Source organism: Artemia sp. Qi Xiang Cuo, chromosome 8 (assembly GCF_049724085.1).
Source record: "Artemia sp. Qi Xiang Cuo chromosome 8, ASM4972408v1, whole genome shotgun sequence".
Lineage (NCBI taxonomy): Eukaryota > Metazoa > Arthropoda > Branchiopoda > Anostraca > Artemiidae > Artemia > Artemia sp. Qi Xiang Cuo.
This window is the reverse complement of record NC_142801.1, coordinates 32,758,350-32,785,161: the sequence shown is the minus strand read 5'-3', so window position 1 is coordinate 32,785,161 and position 26,812 is coordinate 32,758,350. Positions and strand designations below refer to the sequence as shown.

Sequence of the window (26,812 nt, the reverse complement as noted above, 5' to 3'; positions counted from 1 at the left end):
TTGCGCGCTAGTATCTTCGAAACTAAAGAGCATCGAACCAGAAAATTGTTTTTACTATTTTTCTTCTTTAGGAGGACGGGAAGTAACAAAACTTATAGGGGCTATACGTCTCTCCTTCGGGGCGGACTGGGGATAACTTTGGAATGCTGACAGTACAAATACTGACAGTATTAAAATGTTAAATATTTGGACATTTCAAAAGAGCATCATTGCCATTTTGAAGAATTCGACCCTCCGCCTAACATCAAAATACAAGTAACTGCGTTAGCACTTGAGCAAAGGAGGCTTCACAAATCGGATGTGACTATTCGATTTTTTTTTAATAGGGAGGGGGAGTGTATAAGTAAAAAAAGGGAATTCTATACCCTATTTTTTCACTTTTTTTCTGAAGGCATCTTTCAGATAAATCTCGGGTTCCTCAAAATCATTTAATAGAAACGTCCACTCTATGTAAATGCATGATTTTCGGATTCAGAACACTGCCATCGTATTTGCTGGGTCGCCACAAAGAGTAATTTGGTTCCACTAAAACAGCACTTTATTCAACACCGTGTGGCAAGCATTTGAGCGGAGATTAAAAATGAAATGATAAAAAAAGAAGAAAGTGTTGAGTTGTATACCTTAGCCGAAGGGAAGGCTGACATGACTAGAGCAACAAATGATTTGTTGTCATGCTCCAAAATATCCCAACATGTCTTTAAGGCATTTACAGACGCATCTCGAGTGCTTAAAGCCGAGTCTGAGCGGGCCTAAAATGAAATTGCCATTAAGTAATTCAAGGAATTCTGCTGAGGGAAACAAAAACAAAACTAATGAAAACAAAAGAAGAAGAGAAGTAAAAAATAAGGAAAGAGATCAGGAAACAAAAGGCAGGGAAGCTAGAGACAGAAAAAACAAAAAGACACTTGCAAAGATACTATCAAAATTGCTAGAATCATCATAAATGAGAAACGAGGAAAAATTATATTGGAAAACCAGGGGGTGAAATCAGAAAGAAGAAGAGATATTTAAGGGTTAAAAAAACTAAAAGGTATTAGACGACAATATATTCCTTTAACGTTTATAGGACGAAATAACAGAAAACAAAAACACATTCAAAATGAATTGTAATTATTCATCAACAAGACACAATGAAAAAAAATAATGAGGAACAGGGAAGAGATAGTGAGAAAAAAAGATATGGGAGGAAATGAGATAGAAAATTCAAAACTATATTAAGAAAAAGAATAGTAAGACTTTTGTTTTTTATACGCTACGGTATGCGCCCCATTCAACAAGAATAAGCTTTGAGAGGTTGAGCGGATCTCGCAGCCTATCCTACCAACTTTTGCTAGTTTAGATGTAGTTTAGCTTTTATTATATTTTAGGGCTAAGTCTAACCAAATCCATATATTTTGGCTTTTCGACTTTAGAAGTGGTTCTAAAGTTACAATTGAAATTTAAAAGAAAAATCGATTTTGGTGGATGTAAAATGTTAAAACAAAAAACGGCTTCTTATATTCTATTTTGGAGCCAAGGTATTCAAGAGCCATGTTAAAATAACGAAACTAGCAATTTTTTAATAGTAAGTTTCTTTTTACTTTTGAGAAGGTTGAAGACCAGATGATGTAATTAAGTTTTCTTTAAAAATAAGATGTTAATTAGAAACGTCATCGCAGAAAAAATTACAACTATAGTTATCTGTTTAGTTGACACCAAACGGGTGGATTAAACAAATTCAATGGAATTAGCACAAGACTGCCTGAAAGCTAAATAGATTCTACACTTGATATTTCACTGGGAAATTGTAAGGGTAAAATCGATGTATATTGCTACTTGCCAAGGTCTGATTCTTAATGAATCAGACCTTGGGTATACTCCTTACAAATTGCAGAATATTTTCAAAGGCATTTTAAAAAGTTATTATAACATTATTCACGACGAATCAGTAGAGCAGGCCTGGAGAATCGGAGTAGCAGAGACGTGTTAAGGACTTTTACAGAAGATTCATAAGGCTTCTTTTATGGGAAAAGAAGAGATTTGAACTTATTCTTAAAATATCCCTGAAGTCTGGGAGAATAGTTGCAAGGGACCTGTCTCATCAGTAATTTGTTTCCAAGCGATGAGGTCGCTATGAACACGCTGGAACTTCCAAGAGATAGTTTTTGCATGAGTAGGTATACAATATGAATAAATGAATGAGTAATTTATTCAGATCAATACAGTACAACATTGATACAAAAACAATTAGAAATAATAAAAGAAAGGCGCTTCTCAGTAGTCCTGTTTATTATGTTCACCCTATTATATACACTTGACCCGCAACGATGACATAATGACTATTTGATACTTTCTTAAGAATAAAATAAATTTCAATTTTGATTTTGTAATTACAATGAGTAATATTATAAAGCAAAACTAAAAATACTAACAATTTTCCGTTTGAATATACAGCGACTCAACATCCATGTCGAACAATTTTCAGGTAGAAAAAGAATGGAATATGTCATATCCAAATTATTATTCATATCTGGAAATGATAGATTATCGTTTAAATTTTCAATTATCTTTTTTTCTTAGCAAGACTTTCTGATCTAATTAAAAGGACGATATACAACTAATCAATGAACGAAACGGAAAAAAAGAAATTGTTAATGGATTGGATGTATACCTGGAGGTTGAGAAACATCAAATGGATCCAGAGCCTTGGATGTTTAGTTTCAAAGAAAAAGAAATTGTTTGCATAAAGGCAGCAATTTCCTCGCTTATGACATACGAAGTGGACTCTAACATATTTCTTTGATTTGCGCTCTGAAAAGAAAAAGAAAATATTAGAAAAAAAACTATTTCAACAATCATTTTTCATTGCAGCTTCAACACTCTTATAAAAAGATTCTATCACAAAACTACAGCCATGAATTTTAATCCTTTGACGAAGATGTTAGGGACCGAGCGTCTGACAAATTTACAGGGATTTATTAAAAATCCTCTCATTTATAGTTTCTCACGCATCATTTGGATATACCTAACACCCCCTCTCTTCCCTACACAAAAAAAGGACCCTAAAATTCCGGTAAAAATATCTCGTCGAAGGCACGTCTCGTACACCCTTTAAATCTGAGTCTTCTCAAAGACGACCTGCGTCACAAATATTTCCAAATTATTGCTTCCCACCCTCCTACTTTTTATAAAATTTTGTGTCTGTTTTTTTTTTTTTTTTTTGATAGTAGCACACCCTCACAAGTGACGCTTTTGGTGTGCTATCGATCGATTTTGTCTCTGATTTTTTGGATAATAAATTATAGCGAAAACGTTGAGGAAATCATATTTTTAAGAATTTTTTTATTAATGGTTTATTATTTTCATCCTGGGATAGCACAGCAGATTAATATATGCTTAGCAATAGAGTGTCCTGAGACAATGAAGGGTACCCGTCGACTGAGTAAATTTACACTAAACACCTACGGATGCGAATTACACTAAACCCCTAAACACCTACGGATGCCCTATTCACCATCAATGGCCCAGGAGGAATAACTACTTTATTATTTTAATAGAATAGCATATTTCTTTATTTTAGTAATAGGTAAATATCAAATCAAAAGAGCACTTAGAATTTAATTTAAGAGAGGGGGTGAGGGACATTTATTGAAGCAACAAAATAATGCTAGTAAGTTAAAATTATATGAAGTAATGAAACAACAGGAGAAATCTGCAAGTAAAACTGCAAATTGACTCATAGGTGGGGAAAGGAAGAGGGGTTTTCCGGAAGTTTTCAATTGCCATATCTAACTTATGGGGGAGGGGGTGGATATCTCAGCTAAACTTAATGTGTAAAAGCATCAAGTTTCCTCATTGTGCCTTTTGGGTGTAGAGACACAATCCTGATTCTACGGGGGGGGGGGGAAGTTTATGTCATGAAGACATCCACAGAAAAGGATTGTATTAATATCGGTCAAACTTGATATCCTGCTTCTATAGGGAGGAAGGAGGGAGGGGAGCTTAATTTTTGTCCCTAGAGTCTCTACTAAAAGCGGGTATGGGATCTTACATAAGCTTCGTGGGAAGTAAGTGTCCTTATTAGGCATTTTGGGTCTCCAGACACAATCTATTCTCGGGGGGGGGGGATGTGGGAGACAAGGGTCCCAAAATTTAAGTGATCAGGATATCTGCCCGAAAAGGTAGAAGGGTATCAACTAAACTTTGTTGGAAATAAGAGCTAGTCTTAATTTGGGGTCTTCGTCCTAGTCCTAGTGAGGCTTTTGGGGGATCTTGATCTAATCCAATGCTTTTGAGTCGAGGGTCTATAGATTACTATTATCAGGAAATTCAGCAAAAATGGTTATCAGATCTCAACCAAACATGGTTTTGTAAAATTAGTATCCTATGTCTGTCTTTTAGGCTTTTCACCCATTCTGGCCACTGTGAAGGGACCGTGCCCCTAAATTCCAATCAGTTGGATCTCAACCAACCTCTTGGTTGGTTGAGATCCAACAGTCTGACATATTAAATGTCAAACTGTGCCTTTTGGGAGTTTTTATCCGACCGATCCATATAGGAAAAGAGGACCATTAAACTCTTGTTATGAGGACTTTTACCAGAAGGGGCTGTCGCCTCTTAACATAACTCAGTGGGAAGTACGAAACCTAGGAGGAATCATAAGAACTTGTACCTTCAGAGATTAAGTTCCGGTTCAACCTCATCCAGGAGGGAAAGCTGATCCCTAAATACGTATTATTATAAGACTAGCTAAAATGGTTGATAGACCCTTCACGTGAATTTCTGTGATGGAAGAGGAAGGGCATTCCTCTCGTCAAGAAATCTTCCAGTAGGACTTGTCAGATCTCCATCAAATTCAATGGGATATTGTGTCCTAATTATGTTCTTTTTGCAGTCTGGGCCCATTACAACCTCCGTGGAGAGCAAGAGATCCCTACATTCTTTTCGTCAGCATGTTTACCAGAATTGTACATTGGATTGAAATTGGTGAGAAGTAAGAGTTGATAATAATACCAATCAATGCACCTCTGAGCTAGTGTCGCAGTTGTGAATTTGGTCTCCCGAGGACAATCCAACCACTGTGAAGAAAAGGTTCCTAAGCGCTAGTTATCAGTATATCCATCAGAGACCCTAGTCCTGGTGATTGTTACGAACTTAAACCAATCTTTTTCTCGCTCCAACGGAATATTTATATATGTGTTACAAAATACACTTCAAAGGCTGCAAGCTAAATGCATGTTGGCTTAGGTATCAATATGTGGTTGAGCCCCAATTTGGTTCAGAATAACGTTTTGTTGTCAAAAAGTTTTTTTTTTCAATTCCAAACAACTTAAAACAAACAACAAAAAAAAACATTAAATGTGATGTTCTTTTCAGATGTACAGCCAAATCTTTTCTTTTTTGTCTTAAAAATCTACTACGAGCGGCAACATTTGTTCCTCTCTCTGTTCCCTCCTCTCTCAAATGCACACACATACAGAAACAGATAAATATAGATAGACACGGAGAGGAACAGACAGACGTGTGTTTCCGTTTTTATCGACTAAAAATCATATAAAGAAATGCCCCTTACCTTGAATTGTGCATTTGACTGGCAATGGAATTTTAGCAGAGACCCTCTCCATATACGATTTGATTGAATCCAAGTGTTTCTCACAAAAATGCTGAACTGTGTCACGCATGTTTAAGGGTTCAAAAACACTAATTCTCTGAAAAAAAAAAGAAATACAAGTTTGAAAACTTTTCAAATTGGAAAGGACACTGTCAGATTTGAATTACTTTATAAAGAGATAGAAATATTCAGCACTTAATTCAACAATATATTTAAACAATAAAAGACAAACACGTCTTCATGTTCACTTTGCATGGCTTTTTGGCCATGAATGCAGAGAGAAAAAAAAGAAACAAAAAAGCATCAACAACAAATAAAACAACGAAAACAAACGAACACAGTAAAAAAAGAAAATGACGAACTGCCTCTCACTACAGTCTACCTGCCGAGAACAAAGCCTGAGAAAAGTTCCCTGCGCTCTAAAAATGCCAATACACATTATAAAGTTGACATAGCAACACCCACCCCATTAGGCTATTAAACAACTACTACTAAACAACTACTAACAACTCACCGCAGCACCAAGTCACCTGAGGCCAACACAGCTACGCACACTCCTCCTCCGTCCTCATCTATTCAAAGTTTCCATCTTTACACCCTCCCAGGAAGTTTTCATTTCCTTTAAATCTTTCTTCATGACATCCTCCCGCCCCCAGCCACCGATGAAATGCTTTCCGTTTAGGCCTAAACGGTTGACCGAAAAGGACAATCTTCGGCAATCTGTCATCCTTCATCCGCAAAACGTACCCTAGCCATCTCAATTTTTCTCTCATTATAGCCCCAGAAAGCGAGATTGAACCACACTTTTCGCACAGCCGGGTACCTAGAACAATCCGCAGGCAATCTCTGAAAAACATCTAGCAAATCTTCATCTGCTTTTCGGAGCGCCCATGCTTCAGAGCCATATTTGACCTCTGTCATCACTGTAGCTTCCAAAATTCTAATATTGGTTTGCAGACTTATCTTCCTGTTCTTCCAAACTTTATTTTAGCTGTGTTTCCAAACTTTTTTTTAACAACACTAAATAGTTACAATTATTTGAAGGCACTAAACGAGTGACACTAACTGATGGAGTGATAGAATTCAAATGTTGTTGTACATTACAGTGTAGTTGAAGAAAATAGAAGAGACAGGTGAGAGAATATAAAAGGACTTAAAATCAAATAACGACTAATTAACTGAACTGTTACAACAATTCCTTCCGAGGAAAAAATTCCCCTATGGAAAGTCATCTCGGACACTTCCCCCTCCCTGATAATTCTCAAGAAAATTTTTACCGGACAATACACCCTAGAAAACACTCCTTAATTTCATTTTGAATTTTTTTTTTTGAATTTTATTTCTGACTTTTTTCAAGTCACACCGGAAATCCCTCCCCTCCATGGAAATTTCTTTCCAGGAAATTCACCCCCCCCCCGAGAAATTTATGGGTAATTCCCAATAACAAATACTATAATTATGTAAAACAATGGACAAATTCCATAACTTACACACCTTTCATCTCGTGTAATATTTTTCCTGGAAAGTCCCCCCGGAAAATTCTACCCGCTGGAAATCCCCTCTGCCCACATAAATTTGCCGCTCCCCCCCCCCCCAAAAAAGCAAACGTCTGTATATTTTCCCACAACAGATACTATATGTAAACAATGGGCAAATTACATAACTTACAGTCATTTCCTCAGGGGCTGTGGGGGGTCATGATATCCCCAGAGGCAGAGTCACTGGAACTTTCAGCTATGCTGAACCAAAAGGCTATCTCAGGCTATCTATTTTATCGGATATCATTGTGGGAAAAGGAGGCGTGGGAGATGGCTAGTTGCCCTTCAACCTTTTTGGTCACTTGAGAAGGACACTAGAACTTTTAATTTCCGATCAAACGAGCCTTCTCATAATCCTCTAGGACTATTACTCTGATAAGATCATCCCTAAGATTTTTTTTTTACGTTGGGGTTCTCTAATATGTTAAATGGATGTGATTTTCATTAAAATCGCTTGACTTTTAAAACGCGTTTTCCCCTTTTTTTCGGAAATTTTTTCGAAAACGTTAAGCTTAATGCATTTTATATATTTGAAATCAGCATAAAAAGCCAATTTTTTTAAATGTATTAATTGTTATCAAAACTCCTATTTTTATAATTTCGGTTGCTATTGGGCCGAATCGCTCCTTAATTACAGTTAGTTACCACACACTGTTTGATACATTAGAGAGGGACACCAAACAGGAAGAAAAGGTTAACATTCATACAGCAGCGCAATAAGAAACCGTAAGAGAGAATTAAACGATGGAACAGAATTTTCAGAATCGACCATAGGAAAAGATTTTGAACTAAGCATTCAATGACTCCTCGATATCTTCATTTTAATTAAACTAATATGATACATGAAGGAGAGGTTTTCACCAAGGAAATACCTAGGAGCCCGACATAACGATCACAAGGTCTACTAAGAGAGCACTTTGGAAGATAATTTTCGGACAGTTGGGGGAAAGCCGGATATATCCGCGAGGAAATTAGGAAGTTGGCATTGCCAACATTTAGCCCCTGGTGACTAACGTTGAAGCTTAGAATCACTCCCTCAAATAAAATAGCCGATGTGATACGGATCTCAGGTTCCTTTCTGACAGCAGTACCAAGGGTGCTGTCGTAAGTAAAAAGAATTCCCTCGTCTACAGACAAGGATCGACATTTTTGGGCATGGAAAGATTCGGGGAGATGGGAAGAGAGATGTCAACAAATATTGGTTTTTGGTTCATAACAGCAACAATAAAATCATTAACACAAATCAAGGATAGAACTGACCCTAGAACCGAACCTTGCAGGGCACCAAACTTAAATTAAGACAACAAGGGGAACAGAAGATCAACGGAGATGACCCTCCCAGACAAATGAAAGTCAAACGAAGCTCTAGTATTCCATCTTATACCGTAATAAGATAATTTACAAAGCAGAACTTAGTGGGTCAACGAATCGAAAGCTTTTTGGACGTCCAAAAATTCCGCAGCAGAAATAAAATCAGAATCAAGAACCTAAAATAAGAAATTTAAAAGAGCAGCACATGTGTACCCTTCAAGTGCTTAGCTTGGAGGCCAAACTGAGATACATGACAAAAAAAAGTCTTTGTTCTAAACAGTCATGCAAACGGGATAGCTAAGCCTTTTCCAAAAGAGGAAGGGGGAGACGAGGAAGATTAAGAGAGCGTGAGCGAGAGAGGGGGATGGGGGAATAAGAGAGTGAAATGAGAAAGAAAGAAAGAGAGATTGGATGTTACAAACTACCCCAAGTAAAGCGACAGATATAGGGGACCTCCCGTTTTCCCTTATATTTATACGAATCTGCCGAGGAAGAAAGGGTTATCAGATTTCTGGGGAGCAGCTCCCTCCCTCTCCCAAAATCCTGGATCAACCACTATGTAAGTTTATTTTATTTCGATTACTGTTATATTAGATTCGAGACTGTAACACCCCCCAACTTTGAATCTTACTTGGTTAACATTGTCTGTATTTAAGGCTCCTTCACTGTTTTGCTTTTGTATTGTTGGAATTTCCGTCAGAGTCTCTGGACTAACAGCACTTCGCACAAGCTTCCTTGATAGAGATCCTTGGCCTGATCGCTTCCGCCTGATAACACCCTTCCATGTTGTGCTAGAAGCATTTGACTCTGTAAAAAATAAATGAAAATTGAAGAAAAACCAAAAACTAGAAACAAACAAAATACATGGCAAATTTCTTATCACTACTAACTCTTTCTTTCCCACTCGTTCCGTATCTTTCTCGCCCTCACCAAGACTCTCCCTATATTTTGACCAAAGTACTTTCTATTGACCTTAATTCATGGATATTCATTCTTAATCCATGCATATTATTATTATTCACCCTCTCTTTCCCACTCGTTCCGTATCTTTCTTGCCTTCAAAACCCTTCCTCTATATTTTGACTCGAGTACTTTCCATTGACTTTAATTCATGCATACATCCGATGGAAAGTTATATTTATAAACTGTATTTTGCTACAAAACTTATGCAACAACAATTAGAAAGTGCAGGAAAAATCCTGACAATTTTCCAGCAAGACATTTAATTTCCCTCTCGACTAGTCAATATTATCTTCTTCATCCGACAATTGGATTATCCAACATTAAACTTTTGAATGTTTAGGATATATGTAGAAAGATAGAAAGACAAGCAATATAAAAGACAAATTAATCACACAAAACTCTTAACAAAACCTCCATTTTTGGGGGGTTATTGGGAATCAAAACAAAGAAAGGAAAAAAATATATATCGCCAGCAACCAAATTAAGGGTTATAAAAATGGAGAGGATTCAAAAAGAAGAGAGACAGCTGTTTTGGACTTTAATGTGTCATCATATGATGAAGAAAGTGTCCAAGTTCTTATACGTTTAAACGCATTATGTTTACAGAGATCATTTTTAAGTGGGTTTGAGCATAGGCTTGGAGAATTTTTTTGTCTCTATGAGTCACTTAGAAGTCAGCAGTCAATCTCGTTGTCTTTCGCTTCTTTTTTTTAATATTAACCCTTACCTTTATGAGAATGCAAGGTTAGAAGTTAATTAAGTGTCCTGGCATTAACTGTTAAAATAAAACGTGGACTTGACCGATTAAGATTCTGAGTAGCTTCTGAATAAAGTCAGTCAAGATCTTACCTAAGCTTGTTGGTTCGGCAACATTTGTTTTATCATTTTGACTAGCTTCTGAGGAGATCTGTAAATTTTCTTGGTTCTGTTCAAACAGCTGGTAAGCAGCTGTGAAAGGGTTCTCATGTTGAACTAAAAAGAAAGACACATTTATAATAGAGTATGTACCAGTCAAATTTACACAAGATTTGACAGCTTCATTTTCTATCTAGCAGCAGAGATGGTCGAGATCTTTAAGCTTTGCTGAAATAAATATAAGGTACCTAAACATTATCAAGCTAAAAAAGTAAATAAAAAGCAAAACCCTCAAAACCGTACCCAAAACTTGCATTTTGGGTGAAAGGCTGGCAGATAACGAGCAGCCTAATAAATACGATTATTAATATCATGACATTTTCGGAAAGACAATAAAGGAAAGTTTATGTAAGTCAAGTCAAACTTTTGAGAAATCGTCAGTTAGAAAAATTTTCAATCCTATGTTAGGGAGTACGAACTTGACGGTATGCGTATAAGTCTTAAATAATTAAATTATGATAAAGAGATATAAATGAAGTAGAATAATAGAAGCATGTCCGATATGGCTAACCACTAATCTAAAAGACATTTGGAGATGGAAATTCAAGATGGTGCTCATGTCTAGCTGTATTAACATAGCTATGAGACATTTTCTGTTCCTTGCTTGATCATGGTTGTACCCCAAGGAGGGTCAGTGTAGAATTCCTAGAATCCAGCAGCACATAGTGGTAACATATATCTCTGAGGATGGGCACATTTAATTTGTTAGGCAACATTGTCAAATATATAAATCTTCGTAATTTGCTTGAAAGTATTAATGGGACAGATGTTTTCGTTTTTTGAAAAAGCATATTCAATTCCATTTCACGTCTTATAAACATTATTCTGTGAAATTCAACCGAATCGAAGGAAGCAAAATACTGTTTCTGCTGGAGCAGACATTAAGAGAACAATGACAGGAATTGTTTCCGTTATAAGTTGTTCACAGTTAGAAGAGGATAACAATGCTACTTTTTTCCATTAACAAAAGTGTTATGGAGCTTATTTTGTCAAGGTACAAGGGTTTCAAGAAAACTACTTCACCCAAAATTGCTTAATCAAAACAACTATGCTTTGCATTGATAATTACAAAGATATTCAAAATTAATTAATTCTCTGCTTCCATATAAAGCCTTTCTCACAGCAATAGCTGAATTCACACAAGGCTGCAAAGGCAACACTTAAGTTAATCTTCATTAGATAAGCTGTTTACAAACGAGTTGTATTGAATGATATTCGACAATAGCTTATTTTTTTTTGTCTTATAGTTTCTAGTCATAACACTTCCATCCAGGAGGGCACCGATAATTTTTAATCTTTAAACACTATCTAGCTATGATCATTGGTCACAGCTAGTAGATTGCGTCGGCCACAGTTGCTAGGCAAAACCCAACACCGCCAATTAAGTTTCATAGCCGCAAAGTTGTAACAGGTCAAAATTTTTCAACTTGGATGAAAATTGTAATTAGTAGACCAGACAAGCTGGCGGCAATTTGACTCATTAATTATTAAAAAAAAACAAAACAACAATAAGATACTACACGAACTAGAAGTTTCTTACTTAGTACACACCCAAGCGATTGACTTGGAATAACAAACAGTAAATAGTTCCCACAACTCAGCCCAAAAAATGAAGAGCGTCTCTCAGAAATGGCATTGTTGGCTTTTAAGCATGGTAAGAACAATTCTAGAAAAAAAAGTAACAAGTAAAAAATAATACGTTATCTTTTCTTACCAACTTTATATTTAATAACAATTTCCAAGTTGTTATAGAATTTTTAACTTATGTATCTTAATGTTCAGAAGCAGTTGAAATACTATTCTTTTCGATTTAATGTTATTACAGTAAGACGCAGCAAGAAGAGGATACTTACTTTTGCTATTGTTTGATCCCGGTTCTAGAATTGAAATGACACTATGTGAGTTACAGGTGGATGGCGCAACGGTGCCATGTGATGCCAAAGAAAGACGAAACTGGTTCTCAGATTGTTGAATAGATGACAGCATCGAGCAATGAACAAAATCCGTCAGGTTTTCTTTTTCATCACGAATTGCAGCCAAACTTCCACTGTTAAATAAAGCGTTGTACTTTTGTTACAGTTTCAGATAAAAATATCTTAATTCAAATCATTATTTTCATTACTACATGACCTCTTATTAACCAAATCGATGAGTGCACATTATTAATTTTCTGAGGCTTCGAGGTAATGGGACAAAATAAACTCTTAGCCTTGACCCTTCATAAGATAGTCTTTAAAAAGGTAGGTGAAACAGTAACAAGAAGCTAGACGAGGTTCGTGGACAATTTCTGCTTATTACCCCTATTTGATCTATTTTTGGCAAAATAATTAGGGAAAGCTCACTACATTATTTTTGATTCGTGCCACCCATCTTTCTTGACTTTGGCTCTAAACTCGGAACCGATTCATGGAGGTTTTATTAATTGGACATTTTTGCTAATAGCTAATTATTTTGTAAAACACATAAAAAAGTATTTATTTTGTTTTTGTATGACTAAAAATGGTCCGCCTAGTAACCCTAAAACCACAAGAGCTGTAGCTTGGGTCCTCTTGCCTCGAAACTGTCTGCCAACTTCATATAATGAATTACGTTGTCACTAGATTGGAGTTTTGGAGCAAAATCTGTAGGCCAACAGAAAATTGATTAAGCATTTTCTTTATAATTAATTTAAAAAACTTTTTCCAAGAAATGTTTTTTAAAGAAAAGTAAAGAGCTACATTAAAACAAAATGAGGAGGAATAAAGTCAAATAACTTTCCAAGCTTAGTAGTAGAAAAAATAACCGACAATAAATAAATAAGATCCAAAACGGACAGAAATTACAATTAACGAGTCAAAATCAAAACAAGCAGAACTAAGATGACTAGGGCTAACGCCTCCAATGCCTTTTGAAGACAAGAACATAATTTGCACATTTTTTTCAACCTACTAATTTCTGTTAGGTTTCTTGTTCAATTAAAGTTATCTAATTTGGCAAGTAAAAGGCTCAATCGACTCACCTTGTACTCAGGGTTGGCGTTATGTTGGCAACTTTAGCCACAGGAACAGTGGACTCAGTGACTGTGTATGGAGCACCAAATATTGACATGGAACCTGCTTCTGTAAGTCTTGGATTTGTACCACCAGAAGAAGGACCCAAAGAGTCAAGCATCAGACGAGATCTAACTATCTTAGGACCTCCTAGAGAAGATTTTTTTACTTATATTACTAAGTAGTCTAAAGTTAAGTATTAAGCAGCCTGAAAATGAGAGACTGACGAGAATACTTCTTGCGACTTATCCTGTTCAAAGCTTTTGCTTTTTCCATAAACTCTACATAGACCGTTCTTCCATAATAAAAAATACCAAGTAGGATTGAACAACACCGTTCACAAAGAGTAGCCTTTGACAACTTGCACCTCAAATTGCTCATTTGAGCAATTTGAGGTGCAATATATATATATATATATATATATATATATATATATATATATATATATATATATATATATATATATATATATATATATATATATATATATATATATATATATATATATATATATATATATATATATATTATATATATATATATATATATATATATATATATATATATATACATGGGCGCCCATATGGGGGGGCGCGGGGGCTCCGCCCCCCCCCTGGCTGAATGATGCTGCCTTATTTTTATATTTTTGTTCTGAGATTTCTATTATATAGCATTAAAAGTAGCAATTAGAAGCAGTTTGCCCCCCCCCTGGAATTCAGCTTATGGGCGCCATATGTATATATATATATATATATATATATATATATATATATATATATATATATATATATATATATATATATATATATATATGTATATATATATATATATATATATATATATATATATATATATATATATATATATATATATATATATATATATATATATATATATATATATATATATATATATATATATATATATATATATATATATATATATATATATATATATATATATATATATATATATATATATATATATATATATATATATATATATATATATGTATGTCGGGGCTGCTGGACTCTGACATTTTGCACGAGGCAGGCCTCTATGTAAAGATTCTCATTGTCTATAATTGACACCATCTGGCAAAGTAAAAATGAGCTGCATGTTTGGAGGCTCTTGACCCAATGAAGCAGCAAGTTGATTTGAATCACCCTCTACTTCTCGCGCTTTTTCGTAACCTTTGGCATAGTCGTGTTTATCTCTCAATAAATCTTCCAAGAGATTCATTAGATTATTAGAGATCCCATAATTTAATGGATGTAAGAGGCATTCTTCAACAGCTTCATTGGGGTCTAAAAAGTACACTTGGCCATATGAAGGTGGCTCAATTTCACCTTCAGTAGTTTGTGACGGACGTGCCGCTAAATTGATTATGTGATAAATTTGTCCAGCTACTTTAAAGCTAAATATGTTCCGACTATTTATGGTTCGATCATCGCTTACGTTGAATGAAGCTAGAGCAAAACACGAGTTCAAGTTTCGAATACGTTTATGAAACTCTTCAGAGAGCAAGTGACGTCCTAAAAAAAAGGCAAACCAATTCATTTGGAAATTGAGGTGATGACGTTGCAACTCGACCATGCAAGCAGAGATCTCCAAACGAATTACCTTTGTTTCCTACTCTTTCCTCCGGAAAATAGAAGGCTCCACAGTGAATACAAGCAACGTTGAAGGGTCCTAAAGATTTATAAGTAACATTTACTGAGTTCATGGCATCTTTGTACTTATGTACTTGGTTTTGTGCCACACGCTGTTGGTAACGAAGATTACGACGCCGCTGTTCTTCTAACCACGTGTATCTTTGCTCTTCTTTTTCTTTTTCATACGCTCTAATTCCCGTTTTCGTTTACCTTCTATCCGCCCGGGTCTTTGCTGTTCATTTTAATTTTCGACACGTTTTTGGATTGTGATTACTTCAGATACTTTAGCAATGGTCTTTTGTTTTGCTGCCCGTATTGGTGTTGTTGCGACTGATGGTCCAGGTTGTCGATTTTCACACCTTGTCAGGTTTGATAGTTTAGGTGTTCGTTCCACAGAATCATCATTAACTGCAACTGCAAATTGTCGTTTTTTGGGTCTTCCTTTAGACATTGTGTTGGATAAATAACTGATTGTCTAAGGTAAATAAACTACTACATTTGGAAACTTATGTGGCTTTATAAGAGGAACGTCCTCATAAAATGTCTTCATGTCATGATTTACATGACCGTCATTATAATTTTTTTTACGGGCGCTCACCGGCTTCAAATCGCTTGTACCTGTAAGATGAACACGGCTTGAACTTTCAGCTGGTTAATTCCGTAAGCCAAAATGATGTAAAGCTTTCTAGCATATTTTCTTGTGCTTTTTTATGAGCGTTATTTAATAAGACTTGGATAAATTGGTTGATACTGTTATGGGTCCGAAAGATGTACATTGGTTGAAGTTGAAGGTTTTGGTTTTTTCGGAATAGGAGAAATATTTTCCATGCAGAATGTTTATGGAACCAAACCTTTTGTAAAAATAATCTGCAGTAGTAACGTGAATTCTTCTAAAAGTGTATAACTAGTATTTTTGATATGGAGAGCAATTTTAACAGGGGACCTGACAACAATTCAAAAACCTTCAAAAATAATTTAACCTAAAGTTTGAATCTTATTAGATATCGTTGTTAAAATTTGCACATGTTTTAATAATCCAATATATTTGAAAAGACTTCAGTATGAAAAGGCAGCAGATTGTCTGCGATTAGCAGACAAGCGACAACGAGAATCCATATAAAAAAGGCTTCCTAGTGTCGGGGCCCGGCGGAACTTTAAAATGATATATATATTATGTATATATATATATATATATATATATATATATATATATATATATATATATATATATATATATATATATATATATATATATATATATACATAACATTTCTTGACTTAGTCATAGGCGGAATAGAGGTTCAAGACACTTCCCATAATTCCGCTACCTCTACTTCCTAGATCCTTCATTCCACTGCCTCTGAGTTCCCCCATTATGAAAAAAAAAAGATTATTCTCGCATTTTCAAAGCCAATTGAATTTCAGCCATGGTGTTTGTTTTTCGGTCGAATAAATACACTTCTTGTTCCTCCAACCTGCTCGAGCCAAATTATGCAATATTTTCTCTGTTAGTTTTAAAATCCTGTATATTAGATTACTGCTTCAATAAGGCTACAGCAATTGTCTATTTTGTCTCTGTTTTTGCCTATTTTGAACTTTTATCCAAGTTAAATGTTAAAAAATAAGAACTCGCTACTTCAAACTACATATCCAAGTAATTAATGCCATTTTAAAGACTTTTTTTTCAAAAAAAGCTCAAGTAAAATCAATAAACCCCGCTTCTTAAGAAATAATAAATCCAAGATTTCATTTTTAATTTATATATGTTATTAATAATTTTAGACTAAGGCTGGACTTACTCAGCCTAAGAAGGCTGGAATAATTTTAGACTTATTAAAATAAAGGGCCAAGAGCCTTTCTAGAAGTGAACTGATCTTCCCCTCCTCTCCCAAAAAGATCCTCCGAGATTCCCTATTACGGTGAGAAAAAAAAAGTTTTCCACTTTCATAGGCAATCGATTTTAAGTCATGCTTTTAGTTCTTCCGTAATTATCCACATTTTGTTATTTTCGTTACCTATAAAAATTCAGTGTATAGACTACAGCTTCAGACTGGATGCAACATGAACCCTAAAAACCTGCATTTATTATCCATCAGCCCTTACATAAAATAGATATTGGCACACAAGAGTAAGTCCAGCCTTCGGTCTTCAAAAACCACAAAAATAAAGAAGAACTGGAATTTTTAACGAAGAAAAAAGTAAAAATTTTTCATAAGTCGTCTGTATTTTTACTTTCTATTTTGTTATAGTTATGTCCTTCCCTCAGCCTACTAAAAAATCGCTGCATATAGGCTTGCACAAATTGTTATACCACACCCTTACTGTCGAAATATCCTTTCTTTTCAGATAGTTTTTCTTTTTAATGATAACATTTTCATACATATGACAACTCTGCCATCACTTACCCTTGGTCTTATGGCGAAGGTATTTTTTCAGCTGCAGGTCCATTAAATAGACAGTGCTTTACTCAACAATTAGTAAAAGACAACATTTTCCTTTACTTTAAACTAAACTTTCCTTGGCTTTTGACTATGAAATTGCTGATAAACTCGAAATTCTCTATTAATTTTTACCAGTATTTTAACCAAACCTACTTTTATTGTTATTATTGTTTCTTATTTATGATTTTGAAGACTAACTAGCAACAGACTTAGACTTAATCTAGCCAACAGATTTCAAAACGGAAATGCTCATATAAATGCATACCTTGAAGTACTGGCTACGGGTAAACTAGTTTCTTCAGCAGATTTTAGAAGCTTTACAAAGCTTGTTCTACTTTATAAAGTGATTTGCCAAAAATCGATTATAGCTGTTGAACAGAAGAGTAGGAGCTTTGGTAATTTAGCATAACAGCTTCCAAATTTGAGTCAGATCAGACTCGAGTACCGCGAGTCCCACAGAACACAACGTTACCAAGAATTCAATAAACGCCCTAAGGGCTTTTTATGGTAGCTTCTTCCTCAATGTCCATGTACTATTAAGGATTTTCACAAGGTTTCCGCTTTCTAACAGAACGGTTGAAGGATTTTTCTACCTCAAGACCATAAAAATTACATTGCAGAAACTCGGTTGAATGGACCGATAAATCTAGATATTCAAAAAGAAATTTCTTGTGACACAAAATAAATGACGGATATTCTAGTGAAAATGGACCAAGGAATCAAATATCAGTTTTTTAATATAAAATCGTCAAACTCTCTTTGTTTAATATCTAAGCTCAAAACACCTCTATTGCCGAATAAATTCAACAATAGTATACTTGCCAGAAAATGTTCGAATTTGGACTCTGTTGGATGTCCTATTTATTGAGAGTGCTGGTATCTTCAATATCATTTACGACAATTGGAATGAACTCAGAGTTATAAAGAAAAAAAGCTGCGAACAGCCAACTTCAGGCAGCTCTAAGCCATTCATAGTAGTTTACAGTTATTCTATCCATCAGAATGAAGTCATAATAAGAAAAAATCCCAGCGATTAAAGTCAAAGGTTGCCAATTCTTTATAAGAGTTAGGCTTTAGATCCATGGCGTGGGAATGATTGATCTAGTCTTATGCAACCTTTACACGCTAATTTTTTTATGGTCTAGCCATCCCCTTCTCCCCACAATCAAATTCAAGGGTATGCCTCTATATACACGAGTATTTCATACTACTTTTTAATATAGGCTGCAATGACTGATACTTGTCAAAATTAACTCATACAATTTCCAAAATTAAAAATTATTTTGTAGCTACTTACTTTTTTAAAGCTTTCCAAGTAACAGAGGAAAAATTAGAATGGTTCTAGAACCTGAGAGATCTACTCCATTATACAAATAAAAGCACCTGAACAACTTTTATTTCTCTCTATGTTTTGCGGACTCACATTGGTCTAAAATCGCCATGGGCCGTAACCTGACTCGATTGATTAGAAAAAAATACAGTAACATATATCTAAAAAATTAGAATTAGTTCTAATAACACCCGCAGAAAGAAAAACTATTCTTCTTAAAAAACTAGAAACACATGCTTGATTACATAAATGGAAGTATTTAGGCAAATTTTTACCTTTTTTTACAAAACAAAATAATACCTGAGGAAGGGCTATATATGCTAAGATGTGGGGTATTTCCAGTTCCAGGACCAGGGCCAAGCTTTCCAAAACTTCTATATATTCCAGGATTACCGGATGGTCCACTGATAGGGCTCAATCGTGAGGTGCTTACATGTACTGCAGAAAAAAAAGAATTCAATAACAATCAGCCTTGAACATATCTCAAACAAAGTTCTTGTGTCAATCCAAGTTTATAATTCACTGGACGTTTGAAAAGCTTACAACCAATATTAAAAGCATCATATGCTGTGTTACAGTACCCGTGGCAGTTTCTTAGCTCCTAACATTCTTCCGTTCAATTTCTAAAATATAATAAAAAACGTTTGCCCGATCTATTCTTTCTTGTGGAAGAGATGACTCCCAGTTTGAAAACTGAGAACAAACGTTCAAATCGATTCTAGTTTTTCTATGGTTACGCGGTGTGAGCGATGTCAGCACTTATGCGTGCACCGTTTTGTGGTAGTAGGCAGCTTTTATAATCTGTGACATTATCATCCCGCCAGAAAATCGGGGAAAAGTATTCTTACTTAATAAAAAAAGAGGCAGATACACACTGAAAGAGGCTCATAAAAATCGACAAAACAAGCCTACAGCACCACTGCATATTCTATAATTTGATTCTTGACCTAAATAAAGAAACTAGTTTATCTCTGAGGATTTGATTTTCTTTTAAGAAAAAATCACACACTTAATTTGACGCTTTATTAACAAAAACTTAATAAACTTCTAACAAAACTTAAATAAGTTCTAGGTGTGTTTCTATCAAAGTAACAGTATATATTACCATATTATGTAAAAGTTAAAGAGAAACTATATGTTATTATCCCGCGCAACGCAGAAAGAAATAATATTTTGACTTTTACAAAAATATCCCACAAAAATACAGTTGAATTTTGAGAATACGGATGGTCAATCCTCAACTTAAGCTAAGTTCAACAGGTTTGACATAGTTAAGGTTGGCCAACAAGAATATTAGCCGGAAAATTTTGGTTGATTAATATCTTTGAAATTCGAGAAAATTAAACTATTTTCTTTTTGTAAACCCCCGCCCCTCCCCCTTCAAACTAAAATTATGGTTACGCCCCTGCTTCGGTGTATTTTAATGCTTAAATGAACACCAAAACCTGACTGTTGGGGTTTAGATGATCCCTGGTATTAAAACAAGCTGAACCTTGATGTCAATTAAACCTCATCGTGAATGAGCCTTAGGCCAAGTATTTTGATACACAGGATGTTTGACAAGTTCATAGTCAATACAATGTGCATAGTTAAAATGTGAACTACATGTGTAGTGCACTTCGGATCCATATCCGATTAGACGCATCACTGGAATTATCAAGATTTGGCACTAAATCCAGCAAAATTAAGATTCTCGACCCGAAAAGGATTAGAGATAAGTGGGCAGCTTGGCTCCCCAATTACCGCCCTAAGAGCCTAAAAGAGTAAACAGCAGTTTCAAAAGTTTCCAACTTCGCCAAGTGTTGAAGTAAGCAAATAAAGCCCCCAACACACAAACATTTTAAAAATATTCAAAAGAATACACTTACCTCCAGTGATTCTTCCCAAGCTTCTATTCATTCCTGTCGTTCCAATGGTTGAAAGACGAGGCGTTGAACGACTAGTATCTCTTTTGCTTCCAACAACCCGACCCCGACTGCCGCCATCTCCACTGGAAAATGGTAGGCCCAATGGGAGGCCAAAATTGCCAGGCGTTGTGGGAGATGGAGAGCCAATTAGAGACAGAGGCACAGCAACTCCTCCAACAGAAACATAGCCGGCGGGAAGACTGGTAGCCTGCGAAGTGTAGCTGGGAGGTGGAGCAGGATGGACAGAGGGCGATGGAACTTTTCCTCTTGAACCTTTATTGTTTCCGGAGGCTTGACGAATTTCAGAAGCACTAAATGACGTCTGGTCAGAAGCCCTGTAACAACACTGTCAATCAGTCGAGCATTAGGCAAGGGGCATAATTTTTAGTATATGTCTAAAAAAAACTTATCATATAAAAAAACCTAATAGTTTCCTCGGGCTTGGAGGTCCATAGGCTGCAGCGTATACAAATCTATTGGATAATACAGGGCTACAAATAATACAAAAAAAAAAAATTCATAATTATTTGTTAAAAATATCCATAAAAATATTTGCAAAAAAACAAGAAATTTTAAACTCTGCTCTTGCAGAACACACATTTATGACCACCCGGAACATACTATATTATTTAACCAAGCTAGTTTAATTTCACATGACAAAGGTATTGTTAAGCACTACAGAGAGGCTGTTAAAATTTCTAAATACCAGCAATTAGGTCTAGCTTTGAACAGAGATTCTGGGGATTTAAGAATGGATGACTCATAATTTAAGAAATTAAATTATGAATAATTTCTCAAAAGAAAAGCCAATTCTTTAGTCATCCCTGAAATAAACCATGAATCTCCTTCGCATTCACACAATGAAACACGCCATCAACCAATCAGGTCTCAAAGGGTTTGTGCAAGGAATGCAACTATTAAAATCAAAAGCCAAATGACATAGTTCTCGAAATTATTTAATAGCTGGTTCGTTTGTTGAGTTTTTTCTTTCATTGAATGAGTTTTCCTTTCATTGGCCGGTCGTTCGCTAGTATCCCTCGATGGTAGTTCAAGAGTTTTTGGATTCTGTGCAAATCGTGGATGTTGGTGAATGACGCTTTTTGGTTGTTAGGTATTTGGTTTTAATTCTTCTAATTTTGGTTTTTATTAAATTTTATTCATGTTTTTATTTTGGTTTTTCATTGGTTTTTATTGGATTGATTTTTCACACTGACTCTCCACGTTTGTTTTTGGTTTCTTCTTTTCCCCGTTTTGGCATTTTCCTTAATTTTTTTTTTTTGTTTGCGCTTAAGAAGAGAGGCTGTTGTCCTTCCGAAATATTTGTTTTTTGTTTTTTCAGTATTTTCGTTTGACCTTAAAAACCCCATTTTTGATCTTATCTTCTTATAGTAAGGCAGGCCGATGTATTTTAAGAAGTTAAAAATACCAAGAACATTGGTATAATTGTTTTTTCAAAAAATAATTTGTCTACTCACTGTCACGTCCATTGCGAAGCATCAACTTTTTACAACATTTATTCATAGTATGTATTCATTTGATCACTAAGTGATGAAACTAGTTATTTTCCAACTCTTGAAAAAAGCAACATTAATCGACAAATATGATGGGCATCCAACGGCAACCAATGTTGTTTAAACAACATATATGATCGTTATATTTCATAATTATTATCACTGTCCCTTTATCATATTTCACAATTTTTTCCTTTTTTTGTGTACATTTATCGCTTCAATTAACATTTATCACTTTGATTAACCCTAGACAATTTTAGTAGCGCTATCGTTTATTTTGTTTTTAATGCAACACTTTCATTTGATTTTGGTGGCTAGAGAGCAGGTGGTGCATACTGTGCAGTATAAGCTGGTACATAGTGAGCCACTCACTCACTATGTACCATAGCATTTTTTACCCTCTAACAATTTATTGTTACCTTCTGTACATGACAAAATGCCTCGTGGAAGAGCATTAAAACAAGATAAAAACAAACAAAACTACGCTCACAAATATTATCTATGTCCATAACAGCTTAGACTATTAAGCCAGTCCCCGTCCGTATCACCAGCCGTTCCCAAGATATGGCAGACATGCCAATTTGATGACCCGGATGCATGCAGTGTCTTTTAATTTAACTCTGCATCTTTCCACGTCAAAGCTTAAGATCTACTGAGAGCTCTCCCGCTGTCTCTCCTTTCCCAGAGCAACATTACAGCACCGTTATAATGACTACAAGCATTTTACTGATGATCAGCAGCTTTCAGCCTGTCAAGACCTAGCCTTTCTTAAAGACAAGGCTTTGTCACCGTTTTTTTTTTTTTTTTTTTCCTATTGAAGAAGCCACTTTGGCGATTTACTTGATCCAAGCTTCAAACATGTGTTATGGTCTGACTGAATCTGAAACAAGTACATTTGCTTACCAGTATGCTTTGACAAACGGCAAAAAAGTGCCTCAAATTTAGATTGGCAATGGAAAGACAGGGAAAGAATGGATATATAACTTTTGTACGCGAATCGCGAGATTATCGCTGAGGAAGCCAGAGGCAACCAGAATCAGCTGGGCAACAAGTTTAAATCCTCTTTCTGATGGCACAAACAATCTTCATTTGCCACAATGCGATTTATTGTTGCTAAAGCATAATAAGAATAAAAATATAGACAGCCTTACTTTTGAATTACTTTAAAAGCCTTACTTTTTTGAAATAAAGAGCCCTCGTAGCTGTTCCACAACTTGTCTGGATTCATACGAGCTTCTATCTGAATATCTTGTGACTTCATTCAGAATCTTTTCACTGAGTAGCATAGGATAAGCATTTGCTAAATTCAGAATTTCTTTGAGCAGTGACACCGAACTTACAGTATCAGCATTTGACAGCTGATCACTTACGAACACCAGAGCTGATCTTGCACGGTCCTATAATTAAATAAAAACACACCAATTAAGATACTGTGCCTAAATTCAAACTATCACAACAAAATAGAATATACAGGCAATCAAATCTTATTACAAATAAAAAATCAAAATATTAGAGAGCTATAGCAGATTTCACTTCTATGGGACGTACTGGCTTTATTAGTGCTCTTAAAGTATTTGGTTTATCGCTTACGCGTTTTCTTTTAATGATTTCACAAAATAAAAAAAAAGGATTTTTGTCCAAAAACTTTGAGTTTTTCTGAACTTGGGAGGTAATATGTTTGGTCCCTGATTTCTGTATGACCTACTTTAAATCAGAACTGCCTCAAATAAAGTTAATAAAAACGCCAAGAAATCGAAAATATCTGACCCATGCTCATGGTAGGTTCAGGAACATTGAAAGTACTGCACGCTTTGAAGTGTATTTTTAATTTCGCATGTTTCACTGGCATTAGAAAAATAGTTCTCATCGGCAAAGAAAATTCATAAAGATTTCATAAGGATCTCAGAGCCTGTAAAGACTGCCATAGAAAAATAAGTGTAGTGACCACAATATAATGATGGGACATTTGAAATAAGATCTGGTTGTATAATCAAAGCAAGTGCATTCGGTGCTGCAAAAATGAATTGTAATGCCTTTTATAGAGTGCGGTGGCATCAACCATGTGTTTAATCTTCAGTTAATATAGTACGTTTTCTTCAAAACAGACATGGTCAATGTGAGAATATAAGCTGGACGAGGGATTAAAACTAAAGTTTTTTTAGGTTAAGCAATTGTTTTAAGGGTGGGGGCAGAAGGTACGCAGGGACTCTTTTTTTTGGGGGGGGGACAATAAAAAAATTACTCAGTAATTTGAATAAGGAGTGTCCAAAAATTCATCAAAATTTAGGATTTTTGAGGAGACTGGGTCCCAAGTCCCAACCCCGCCAGCTCCATGCGTTCCTGGATGGAGTCTTCCTTTTTGCCAGTGAGCTTGAATTTACCACAGATTACAAGGGCAAAAATATCACTTAATTCGGTGTAATTACTAAGGTTTTTACTTTTCTAGAAGGTTCAAGCAATTTAACTCGCTATTAATAGTGACTCAAGTTTACTTTGTTATAATTGACTGTGTACCTATTAAAATTTCTTTTTTGGTATTTACAGTAGAGCGTCATAAAACGCAAAAATAGATAAAAAAAAAGTAAATAATTTCTCAAATTGACGCAATAACTAGAACAGTTCCTGGAATTTATTATCGTAAGACTTGCAATGTCGCAACTAGATTATCAACAAGAGCTTTTTATTAGCAAGCTATAAAGACGAATAGAATTAAGTAATATTAGCTAAAATACATACCTTTCTCAAATCATGGTTGCAGCGGCAGCTGCAACCTAGTAAAGAGCGAATCACAGCCCATAGCAACCAAAAGTTAAAAAACGCGTTTAAAAAAAAACTGTCAAGTGAGAAAAAATTGCCTTTTGACACTGAATCAGGAATGATAACTATTGTTTCGGTTAATCTTAGAAGTAAAACTTTATTGCGAAAAGAAATTTATGGTGATTTCTAAAAAGAGCCTGAAACCTCTTGAAAATGGCGTCAAATCGAAATAAAAAGTGCACCATTGGAATCAGTATGGTCAAAAATCCATTTGAGGGTAATTAAAGCTCCACATCTTGAATATCAAGGAAACTGACTTTTTTGCATGGCTATCACTGTTCTGTCACCCTTTTTTTCTTTTTTTTTCTAGAAGCGCTAGGGGGTGACCTAAGCATTACAGAGAACTGTTTAATAGCTCATTAGAAATGTAGTTAAATTTTCAAATGCCTTTTTTAAGTGACCAAAAAGATTGGAGGGCAAATAGGCCCCCCTCCCGGCAGGCCCCCTCTCCCCCCCTTGCCCCAACAAGTCGTATAAAAAAATTGAGATAGCCATTTTGTTTAACATAGTTCAAAGGTCTAATATATATGGTTTTAATGATGATATGGCCCTCCATAGTCCTTGGGGAAGGGCTGTATGTGGAATCGGGTGTATCGATATCGCGCGTATCGACATCATGCGTATTGGTATCGCATGTATCGTATCGGGAATATCGGTGTCCGATGTTGTTGTTTTTTTTCAGACATTTTCTAGGCTCATTTTTTTAAAGCATGTCCCAGCAAGGTATCACGGTTGCAGCGGCAGCTGCAACCTAGTAAAGAGCGAACCACAGCCCATAGTAACCAAAAGTTAAAATTCGCGTTTTGAAAAAAACTGCCTCGTGAAAAACATTTCTCACCTAACACTGACTCAGGAACGTCGACTATTATTTTGTTTCGTCCTACAAGAAAAATTTAGATACGAAAAGAAATTCTCGGTGATTTCGAAAAAAGCCTCAAACCCCTCGAAAATGGCGTCAGATCAAAATGAAAAGTATACCATTGGAATCAAAGTGGTCAAAACCTTGTACAGGGAAGTTACAGTCCCCCTTCCTGAACAACAATGAAAATCAATTTTTTGCATCGGTAGCACTGATCTGTCTCCCGTTTTTTTTTTTTTTTTTAACAGGTCTAGCGGACTACCGGAACATCATAAAGAGATTCTTAATGGCTCATTCAGTAGCTATTTCTCATATCTACGTGCTTTAAGGTATAAGGAAATATATTTTTACTTTGAAATAAGTTGAGCTTTCTTGTCTGCAAAATGAACACGCAGAAATTTATGTACAAAAATTATCTTTTAACTTTTACAATTGCTTTTTTTACATTTTTCGTTAGTTTCTGTAAAGTAAAAGTTTAATGCAAAAAGACATTTATAGCAATTAAACCCTCGAAAATGGTGTCAGATCAAGATAAAAAATGTACCATTGGAATCAGCAAGGTAGAAAACCTTGTACAGGGAAATTACAGTCCCCCTCCTAGAACAAAAAGGAAAATCACTTTTTTCATCGGTACCACTGATCTGTCTCCCGTTTTTTTTTGTTTTTAGAGAAAAAACATCATAGAGAGATGCTTAATCGCTCATTTTAAACCTATTACTCATATCTACGCGCTTTTTATCCATTTTACAATCCAAAAGTGCCGTATAGCACTAAAAACGGCACTTTTGGTACCACTTCTTAATTGGAAGAGTTTGGAAGGATAAAACGGTACCATTGCAATGATCATGGTCCAAACTCCCTAACTGGAGGTCTATTATACCCCTCATATATACTCCCACTCCAGACCCTTTTAGTAAGTTTCATAAATCGCTTACTCATCTTAGAA

The 26,812-nt window shown here is 35.3% G+C and overlaps 1 protein-coding gene across 1 annotated transcript in view; it reads right to left on the bottom strand.

The window, feature by feature from the left end:
- melt (ventricular zone expressed PH domain-containing protein melted) overlaps positions 1–26,812 on the bottom strand; it is a 100,707-nt gene that overhangs the window by 11,582 nt on the left and 62,313 nt on the right. The window contains exons 7-16 of the mRNA XM_089093367.1: positions 23,367–23,587; positions 20,641–21,014; positions 19,073–19,210; positions 13,316–13,496; positions 12,171–12,364; positions 10,252–10,374; positions 9,071–9,246; positions 5,552–5,687; positions 2,651–2,790; positions 621–749 (exon numbers count right to left, since the gene is read on the bottom strand). Of these exons, the coding sequence (XP_088949493.1) occupies positions 621–749; positions 2,651–2,790; positions 5,552–5,687; positions 9,071–9,246; positions 10,252–10,374; positions 12,171–12,364; positions 13,316–13,496; positions 19,073–19,210; positions 20,641–21,014; positions 23,367–23,587 (1,812 nt within the window). The remainder of the gene's footprint in view (positions 1–620; positions 750–2,650; positions 2,791–5,551; positions 5,688–9,070; positions 9,247–10,251; positions 10,375–12,170; positions 12,365–13,315; positions 13,497–19,072; positions 19,211–20,640; positions 21,015–23,366; positions 23,588–26,812) is intronic.